An 11,025-nucleotide genomic window follows, 5' to 3' on the forward strand; every position below is an offset into this window, starting at 1 on the left:
ACCACATGAGCCACAGAGTGTCACTTCTGTTTTTTTTTCTGCTTATGTGGAGCTGAGGAATCCAACCCAGGGCCTCATGCATGTGAGGCAAGCACTCTATCATTGAGCCACCTTCCCAGCCTGTACTAGATAAATTTTAAGCAGCTTAATATTTTTATGTTAAAGGGAAGAAAATTCACACTTTGTCAGGCACTCAACAGTATGTCAGCCATGGTGTCATATACCACTCTACTTGTTCAATAGTCTGGATAGGATAAAATGTTCACTATTTTTTGTGGCTTCCCAATTTTACTTGTCTCTAAAAAGCAGTAAAAGCATACAAAGAAAATATATTAGGACCACCAGAAACTCTACAGTATAAATAAATATTTACAGTAATATTGTTCTAGTAACGTAAGAGGACTAAGATAACTTAGATTTAAGTGGGAACTCCAATTCTAGGGAGATAATAAAAGGGTGAATGAATACAAAAGACAATTATAACACAGCATGAATCTTGATTCATATATAATTGCTTTTTCAACAAGATGTGAACACTTTAATTTAAAATTAACTAATAAATCACAATTCTGTATTCCTTTTAAGATTATTTTGTTTAAAAAAGACACATTTCAGGATTAACCAAAGCCTATTTCTAATACAGATTAGTTTACCCAAGTAAGTAAAGAATATACCACAGTGCAGCTCCCTTAACCTAGGAGTCAGGTTTTAATGACAAAGTCCGTTGCCAGCAATGGACATGTAGATAACCATCAAAGATGTAAATATAAATCCCAAACTGCTTCTATAAATGGAAAAGCCCTTTGTTGAGTCACAGCATAAAACAGGGGTCCTGGAATATACCCCATGAATGTGGTCTCTGACTTAGGATGGAAGTGCCTTCTGTAGTGGTCATGAGGCTCAGTCTTCTCACCTAGTGGGTTTTCTATTTCATTGGCAGCATCTTCTCTATCATAATGCATCCAGACAACTGTTCACAATGTTCAAATCTGGAACTCAAGAGGCACTGCAGCTTTCCGCCAGAAATAATCAGCTTGTGTCTGTAAAGTAACTTAGTGATAACTGTAGAAGGCCAAATAACAGTTCAAAAAAAAAAAAGTGAAATCAAGAACCTTATTGAAAACAGAGGCCATTAAGTGCTTTAAAGTTTCATTATTTTCCTCATTTTTTCAAAACTTTCCTGTTATCAATAAAAGCCTTTCTCCTTATACTTGTATTTTAACAGATATGATAGGGCCTATAATAGGAAATAAAACTCTACTAGTTTCCCCAAAATATTCCAAAATAGCAAAATTATTTTTATTCATGATTTGTACTACTGCAGGATGGCAAATGGATATGAAATTCATTGGGAGTGGATAATGCGAACAAAATGTGGCTCCAGGCATGTCAGAATAGACAATACCTCATCCAAAAGCAAAGAGCAGAGCAACACAGAAACACAAGAGAGGAAATAAAGGGCATAAAGGGCATTCTAGTAATCAATGCTACAGGTCACAGACCTTTTTTTTTCTTTATTAAATCTTAAAAAAAACTATCAATAAGGACATTTCATTTTTCTTCCTTTCTCCAGTTTTTACATGAATATTCTACTTATTTGAAAAAAAACTGAAGTCAAATACTTCCACCAACAAGTACTTTGTTATTTAAATTATCATAGTAAGATAATGGTAATGGGTTGAGAACATGGTAACTCACAACAAAGCTTTACAGTTTATTGGTCATAAGCTGCATCTCTATAATAGTGACATTTCTCATTCATGATTCTATTTTAGAACCCACCAAAGTTCAAGTTTCTCACTCAGGTTTTGTTAAGTCCCAAATATTTTTCCTTTTAAATAGACAAGAGTTAAGTTTTAAATTCTGAAAACTCAATGGTTACTATATTACTTGTTCCATGGGGCAGGTGAAGGCATTTGTGAAAGATGGCTGAACCTAAAATTGTAACATATATAGAAATTTATTTCCAAAATGAAGCCTGGAGGAGCTGGCAGTGGCAACAACCATTATCAAAAAGCCCAAGTAGGAACAGTAAACCATTTTGGCTCCTGAAGCCAAATGTGAAGAAGAAACAGGCAGAAAGGAAGACAAAACAGTCAGTGGGATTCTTTTTCTGTCTCAATGATTTAGTTATAAATATAGATTATTAGTCCTCTTTCTATACATGTAACAAATGTCAAACTTACTATCATGAAATTTCTAAAACTGACTCTTTCACATTTGTTTAAAAAAAAGGTAAAAATCACATACTTTTCTTCCTCTTTTTCAGTTCAAGTTCTGAACTGAAATATTAAACAACAGCTGGTCCTAACTTCTATAAAAAGTTAAACCATATTAAGCTCCTTTGCCAATTTAAAGAGCTACATCATTTCTATCATACTTGCCTTGAATTTAGGCATGAGAAAAACTTCTCAAAGCAATTCAAAAGGAGCAAGTCAAAGAAAAGGGAAACTACAGAGGAAAGCCAAGACTAGATGAAACAAATACTTGTGAAATACTCGAATCTGACATTCAAGTACTGAAAATACCCCAAAGGAAAATCAACACAATCTATTATAACAGTCAGCAAAGTAAGACACAAATCTCACACCTAAGAAATGGCCTTGATAGGCTGTCTGCTGAAAGATGTAAGGCTAGTGATTCAGTCCACAATTCCTTTTGGACCCTAAAAAAGGGGTTCATTTGAAAGTTATAAATATCTTATTGTATTTTTCTCTTGGTTGTCTTCAGGGAATAGTAGTTTTGTTTTTTCTTTCCTCCATGTTATACAGGTGATCTCCTTAACCCCCCCCAAAAAAGTAGTAGTTTTCATATATTAAAAGACTTCTTTTAGAAAATGGAAAAAAAAATAAGAGGCCACAGTAATGATGTTAACGGTTGCTCTTCATTGCTTCTTTAGCTGCCATGATTAGCGGTGTCAAGCTGGATAATGGTTTGGCCAGTTTCAGGAAGGGATGCTGTGGGGGAAAGGGGCAGAGAGAAATGTATATGTCAGTTAAGAAACAAAACAGTTTTTTTCAACTGAGCTTTAAAAATTACTTATAGGTCATTATTTAATAAACTAAACATTTAATTTCTTCTAAAACCTCTTATAATCCCTATATCTTTTTTTTTTCTTTTTGGTCATTCGTGGGGCCTGAACTCTGGGCCTGTGCGCTGTCCCTCAACTTTTCGTTCAACTCAAGGCTAGTGCTCTACACTTGAACCACAGTGCCACTTCCAGCTTTTTCTGCTTATGTGGTGCTGAGGAATCCAACCCAGGGCCTCATGCACGCAAGGCAAGCACTCTACCACTGAGCCACCTTCCCAGCTCCCCTATATCACTTTTTATAGTTGAAAACAATTTTTCTAATTAATAAAACATAGTTAATTGCTCTATAAATATACTTACACCAGCATCATACAAGTCTGAGAATTGGTAATATGAGGAACTTACTACTATAACATCTTTTGAGAATTTTATTCTTAGCAGATAAAACTATATATATAACCAGCTGCTATCTTTCATGCTGGTGATCAGTAAATAGTGAAATATTATTAGCACAATGAAAACTTACTATTGACACTCAGAAAGTAAATTTTTCTAAAGAGACCAAATTTACCTGTAACAATTCTTTGGCTGAACCTCTTTTCTCCACGTCCATTTCCAAACATCGATTTAAAAAATCTCGAAATATTGGGGAAAGTTTCTCTGGATTTTGAAGCTCTGGGGTTCCATTAGTTGCTATCAGGTACAAGGCCTAAAATGAGAACACCTTTACATATTTAAGGCAGCTCCACATATACCTGATCAAATTATGGTAGAGCATAATTTTTTAAAGACAATCACTGTAAACTAATCTTCCCTTCCTGTATCTCTCTTCTCTCTAGAGTGTATGTTTTTGTGTGTGATGCTGGGGATGGAACCTAGGACATTTTGCTACTTCACTATGAGTTATAAACACAATACATTTTCATAAAAATCCTTCACCTCTTATACACAGAAGTATAAAGAAAAAAAGACAACATAATCCCACTATCAATATATAGTACAGTATATAGTTTTGTTAAAGATTCCCCACCTTTAAGCCATACTATCAAATTTCAAAACAGTTGAATTTATTTCAACTTTTCTTTTCACTGTATTCCAACTTATCTCCCCTTTCTGTGGTTCTGGGGTTTGGACTCAAGGCTTCACATTTGCCAGGCAAGTGCTCTACCATTTTAGCCAGTCCACGAGATAGTTTCAGTAGTAGCTCATGCTAGCCTTCAATAAGTTCCTTGAACTTATAATTAATCCATCATTAGTGATCTGATCTTACACATGCCTCTTTTCTAAGGACATGAGTGAGTGCATTTACTCTTTTTTCATTTATATTAATAATCATGAGCAGCCTGGACACTTTTATCTCCTAGCTTCTCTACTCCCAATGCCCATGTTGCTCTCCAATGTCTCCATGCTTTCACAGGTAGTGCTCTCTAGTAGCAGTTTTTTTTTTGTTGTTGTTGTTGTTTTTGGGTCTGGTCATGGGGTCTGAACTCTGGGCCTGGGCGTTGTCCCTCAGCTCTTCAGTTCAAGGCTAGCGCTCTACCACTTGAGCCATAGCGCCACTTCCGGCTTTTTTCATTTTGCTTATGTGGTGCTGAGGAATTGAACCCAGGGCCTCAGGCATGCAAGGCAAGCACTCTACCACTGAGCCACCTTCCCAGCCCTCTAGTAGCAGTTTTTTTTTTTTTGCTTTTGTTTTTGTCTTTTTTTCCCATGACTGGGCCTAAAGGTGAATAAGTGCCTTCTGGCTCCTCATTTCTCTCTGAGATCTTTATCATATTTCTCTGAAACCCAGGCTTATGATGGCTTATCTATCTTCCCTTGTTTAAAGACCTACTAAATCCCAGACCCCTCCCCTCACTGTTTCAAGATTATACCTTTTGTACTATACCTCTAATGTTATTCTCATCATAATTTTCAGCATTTTCAATAGCTACATGAATGCATGCTACAACTTGAACTGTTGCCTGATGCCTTTGTGCTATATAGTTCCTCAGATACGTTCACTTCTGGCCACACCCTCTACCATCCATATCAGTAGTAGTGGCAGAAATTACAAGCTCAAATCTTGGTTGTAGTCTACCTTCTACATTCCTAGAATCCTTATGACTTTACTGGCACCTAAATCCTAACTCATCTTTCCAGTGTCCATGATTCCCTTCACGTATCATTTCTTTCACTTCTTGAAAATCTTTTTTTTCTTATACTCTTAGTTTTTCAGGTTGCTTCAGGTAGGGAGGGTTAAAATGGTCCCTGTTACTTCGTCTTCAAAGCAAATGTTGTCACTCTTCAAGTTTCTATCTATTGCATCCATACTCATCAAGACTCAGGCTTCATCATCTTTTTTGTGTGTGTGTGTGTGTCAGTCCTGGGGCTTGAACTCTGCTTTTAGCTTGGGAGCTGTCCCTGTACTCTTCAGTTCAAGGAGCGTGCTCTACCGCTTGAGCCACAGCAACACTTCTAGTTTTCTACTGGTTTTTTGGAAATAAAGAGTCTCACGGTCTTTCCTGGGCTGGGTTTGAACTGTGCTCCTCAGATCTCAGCCTCCTAGTAGTTAGGATTACAGGCGTGAGCCACTGATGCCCTACTAAGGCTTCATCATCTTAATGAACAGATGTTCTCTCCCTCACTTGTAGCATGATGTTTCCAGACTATACTTTTATTTTGTTTTACCTTTTCTCCTGGCCATTCCATTTGGGGACCAAATAATTGCTATAGCTAAGAAGCTTTATTTTCTACCTCTAGCCTGGATCCTAACTTGCATACTCATTGGCCTATTCAACATATGCATTTGAATGTTCTGGCAGGTCTCTCAACCTTAATATGCCTAAAGTGTTAAAATATTATCTGCTGAAAGATTTCAAGCCCCACATCCAACAACAACAAAAAAATATCTGCTGATACCTCACCTGCTATCATGCCCCTCTCTCCTCCTTTCATTTTTCTCATTTTAGCTGAGGTGAATGTCAAATTTATCATTCTAGTTGCTTAAGCTAAACTCTTAGGGTCTTCCTTAATGCTCCTCTCTCTCATGCAGTCTCCTGGCACAACACATCCAAGTCAGGCACTGGTAGATCATGCCGATAATCCTAGCTACTCAGAAGGCTGAGATCTGAAAATCAAGGTTCAAAGCCAGCTTGGGCAGGAAAGGCTGTGAGACTAATCTCCAATTAACCACCAGAAAATCAGAAGCGGAGCTGTAGCTCAAAGTGGTAGAGCACTAGTCTTGAACAAAATACTCAGAGACAGTGCCCAGGCTCTGAATTCAAGCCCCATGATGACAAAACAACAAACAAACAAAAATATACAGAATCCATCCCACTGTTTAGCAACCACACCAATAATATCATTTCTTGCGTGAATTATTGCAGCAGCTTCTGAATGATCCTCTTGAAATATTGAAATAATTTACATCTCTTTTACATTTCACTGCGCTCCAATATATTTGTCATCTAGAGTAAAAGCCAAAATCCTTTCCAAGGCTTCCCAAGGCCAATATAGTATCTGACTTCTTTATGGATCTACTTCATTTGCCTGCTGTTTGCTCAATGCACTCTAGCTATGCTGAAATCCTCAAGGACCTTTGAATATATATTGGAACACTTCTGTTTGAGAGCATTTGCATCAATTGTTCCTTCTGTTCAGAATGCTCTTTCCTGTTATCTTCTATATTCAAATGTCACTTCAAAGCAAAGCCCTTCAAAAGTATCCTTTTGAAACCAAACATCCTGATCTTTTTTGCTAGTCCCAGTACTTAAGAGTCCATGGCTTAATATATATTATTGTTATTTATTTTATTATCTCTCTTCCCCCACTAGAATGTTTTTCTTGGTTCTTTTGGGAAACACCTTGAATAGGGCCTGATACAAAGCAAGGTTCAAATTAACACTGGTTAGATGAATGAAAAAAATAACACTAAAACTTAAAAAACTGAATGGACAAGCATATACTGAATGGACAAGTGTACTCTATTGAAAGTATTTTCTACTTACCTGAACTGGAATCTTTTGGCAGTGAGGCAAAAACATTCAGGAAATGAATTAAAATGTACTAAAATCTAATTCTAGACATTGTATGGATTCTTTAACTTCCCATAATACTTTGAAGGTTCCAAATTATAACCTACAAAACCTTCTTAAGTTTTTTTTGCCAAATAATATTCCATTGTTTATTTGGTGATTATATTAGCTGCTTCCACTTTTTGCCATTTCAAATAATATTGCTGCTCTGAACACTAATATACAAGTTTTGTGTAAGCACATGTATGCTTTTTCTTCCCACTTTAAATGAACTTATGCTATCTAGCCCAGGCTAGCCTTAAACTTGGAATCCTCCTATCTTAGCCTTTCAAGTACTAGGGATTATAGGTGTGGGCCACCATGCTTAGTGACATGTATGTTTTTAACTTACTTAGATACCTATCTAACAACAGAACTGCTAAATTACACTGTAACTAACTTCTAACTTTTAGAGGAACTATCAAATTGTCTCCCAATGAAGTTGTACTATTTTAGAATCCCACTGGCAATACATGAAGGTGATCCCAAATTCTCCATACCTTCACCAAAACTTATTACTGTCACGATAGTCATTCTACTGTAAAAGGAGTATCTTGGTTTTGATTTGTATTTCCTTAATGATGTAAAGCCACTTGTAATTTAAAGCAGGATGGTGGTGGAAACTCAGCTGATGAGTATTTCCTTGTTGAAAATCTACCCTTTAGTTTGAATATGAGCCTTAACTTTACCATTCATACATTCTCAGAAATGTAACCTTACTTTCTTCTTCACTGTCCTCAGAGTACAAAGGACTTGAGTGCTATATCCAGGATACCTAAATGTGTAGGAAAAATTAACTATGCAGAAAAAAGGCACCAGAGCATCTCACCTTTGTGAAAGGGTAAGTATACTCTCACATGCAAAAGAAAAGCAACAGAACTTGCTATTAAAAACCTATAAACTACTGGGCACTGGTGGCTCATGCCTGTAATCTCAGTTATTCAGGAGGCCGAGATCTAAGGATTGATGTTCAAAGCCAGCCTGGGCTGAAAAGTACCTGTGAGACTCTCTTATCTCTAATTAACTACCAAAAAAACCCCCAGAAGTGGTATTATGGCTCAAGTGGTAGAGTGCTAGACTTGTGGACAAAGAGGTTCAGGAACAGCATCCTGGTCCAGACTTCAAGCCCCGCAATCACCAACAACTACAACAACAAAATCTATACCTAGCATGTTCAGCTCTGTAATTCAGAGGTAATGTAATTTTTAGATGTAGAGTAAGGGAAATACTAGGTTTTTGATAACTTTGTATTTTATATTCTTATCCACCTTTCACAGGCAAGTACTAAATATATGTTTTTGTTTTTGCTTTTTTCTGGTCGTGAGGCCTGAATTCTGGTCCTGGGTCCTGTCCCTCAGCTCTTCAGCTCAAGGCTAGCACTACCACTTGAGATACAGTACCACTTCTGGTTTTTTTGCTATGTGGTTCTGAGGAATGGAACCCAGGGCCTCATGCATGCAAGACAAGCACTCTACCACTGAGCCACCCTTCCTAGCCCCTAAATATATGTTTTAAGGAAAAGTATTTTTCTTTTTTTTTTTTTTGGGGGGGGGGTTCGGGTCATGGGGCCTGAACTCTGGGCCTGGGCGCTGTCCCTCAGCTCTTCAGCTCAAGGCAAGCACTCCACCACTTGAGCCACAGCACCACTTCCGGATTTTTTCTTTTTGCTTATGTGGTGCTGAGGAATCGAACCCAGGGCTTCATGCATGCAAGGCAAGCGCTCTACCACTGAGCCACCTTCCCAGCCCCGGAAAAGTATTTTTCTTATGGTAAAGTTAGGATTTAACTGATCTTACCCTCAAGGGATTTTCATTGAGGTATGGAGGCTCTCCTTCTACCATTTCAATTGCCATGATACCCAAAGACCATATGTCAACTTTGGGGCCATAAGCTTTCCGTGTAACCACCTCTGGTGCCATCCAATACGGTGTTCCAACCATGGTACTGCGTTTGCTCTGCTCAGGGGTGATCTGGGCACAGAAACCAAAGTCAGCTATAATACAAAACAAAAACAAAATATTTAGAGTTAATGGTTTCTAGAAATGGTTTTAAAAATGTTAAGAGTTCAAATATCAAAATTACATCCAATTTTTTAAAGGAATTTAATAATAAAGTAAACCAGAATAAGTTTAAAATATTTTGAGGGTGTTATTTACTCTCACTTCTTTTTTTTTTGTCAGCCTTGAGGCTTGGGCCCGGGCATGGTCCCTGAGGTCCTTTTGCTCAAGGGTAGCACTCTACCACTTGGCCACACACAATGCCACTTTCGGTTTTCTGTTGGCTAACTAGAGGTAAGAGGCACACAGACTTTGCTGTCTAGGCTAACTTTTAAGCACAATTGTATCTCAGTCTCCTGAGTAGTGAGGTTTACAGGTATAAGCTACCAGTGTTCAGCTTTACTCTCACTTCTTGCTCTACAACACAGCATACATTATCAGATGTTTCACTGTGAATAATTAATTCAAACCTAAAATATTTTTTAAAAAATCTGAAATATGGGGCTGGGGAGGTGGCTCAGTGGTAGAGCGCTTGCCTTGCATGCATGAGGCCCTGGGTTCGATTCCTCAGCACCACATAAGCAAAAAGAAAAAAGCCGGAAGTGGCGCTGTGGCTCTAGTGGTAGAGTACTAGCCTTGAGCTGAAGAGCTGAGGGACAGCACCCAGGCCCAGAGTTCAGGCCCCACAACCGGACCCCCCAAAAAAAAATCTGAAAGAAAGAACAGCAAAGATGAATACCAAATTTAAATGAAAGTCAATCAGGCAAAGTCAGGAAACAGACTGCTTTTAAACAAAATAAACAAAAACTAGAATCACTAAGCATACAACTTAGTAGAGAGCTTAGAAGAACACATCTGACTCCACTACCTCATTGTGTACCCAAGTAATAGGATACCTACTTCAGCACTTGATACTAAACTAGTGGCAAAGTAGGATGAGAAGTTAGGGCTGTTTTCTTCCCTTGCATATTAAACCCATTTGACTCCTTATATAACCACTGTTAACTATTAGGTTTGTAGTCTTTACACTTTTTAATATGCTTTTTTCTTTTTGCAAGTGTTGGTGCTTGAACTCAGGGCCTGGGCACTGTCCCTAAGCCTCTCTGTGCGCAAGTCTAGTACTCTACCACTTGAGCCACAGCCACATTCCCAGCCCTTTAACATGTATTTTATTGTTTGTTTGTTTGTTTGTTTCCAGTTGTGGGGCCTGAACTCTGGGTCTGGGTACTGTCCTTCAGCTCTTCAGCTCAAGGCCAGCACTCTACCACTTGAGCCACAGCTCCACTTCCAGCTTTTTCTGCTTATGTGGTGCTGAGGAGTCAAACCCAGGGCCTCATGCATGTGAGACAAGCACTCTACCACTGAGCCACCTTCCCAGCCCCTTAATATGGATTTTAAACATACATATTAATTATACTAATGAACTGTCTAGTTCATTTGATCAACATGGTAATTTAGATATTTTGTATACTGTTTTCTTTGCTTTTTTTTTTTTTTTTGCCGGTTGTGGGGCCTGACCTCTGTGCCTGGGCGCTGTCCCTCAGCTCTTCAGCACAAAGCTAGCACTCTACCACTTGAGCCACAGTGCCACTTACGGCTTCTTCTGCTTATGTGGTACTGAGGAATGGAACCCAGGGCCTCATGAATACAAGGCAAGCACTATACCACTGAGCTACCTTCCCTGTTTTCTTAAAACTCGATTTAAAGCCAGGTACTACTAGCTGACATTTGTAATCCGAGCTACTATGGAGGCTGAGATCTGAGGATCTCAACTTGAAGCCAACCATGGCAAGAAAGGTCTTGAGATTTTTATTTCCAATTAACCAGCAAAAAGCTGGCAATGCAGCGGTGGCTTGAGTGAAAAAGCTAAGGGATAACACCCAAGTCCCTGGGTTAAATCCCCAGAATCCGTATAACACACACACACACACACACACACACA

At 38.4% G+C, this 11,025-nt stretch overlaps 1 protein-coding gene across 1 annotated transcript in view; it reads right to left on the minus strand.

Annotated features, from left to right (window-relative positions):
* Nucleotides 1–2,780: 2,780 nt before the first annotated feature.
* Nucleotides 2,781–11,025, minus strand: part of Pak2 (p21 protein (Cdc42/Rac)-activated kinase 2) — a 79,117-nt gene continuing 70,872 nt past the window's right edge. The window contains exons 12-14 of the mRNA XM_013019310.1: nt 8,883–9,079; nt 3,603–3,740; nt 2,781–2,957 (exon numbers count right to left, since the gene is read on the minus strand). Coding sequence (XP_012874764.1) covers nt 2,871–2,957; nt 3,603–3,740; nt 8,883–9,079 — 422 coding nt within the window. The 3' untranslated portion in view covers nt 2,781–2,870. The remainder of the gene's footprint in view (nt 2,958–3,602; nt 3,741–8,882; nt 9,080–11,025) is intronic.

Source organism: Dipodomys ordii, unplaced genomic scaffold, assembly GCF_000151885.1.
Source record: "Dipodomys ordii isolate 6190 unplaced genomic scaffold, Dord_2.0 Scaffold45, whole genome shotgun sequence".
NCBI classification, from domain to species: Eukaryota; Metazoa; Chordata; class Mammalia; order Rodentia; family Heteromyidae; genus Dipodomys; species Dipodomys ordii.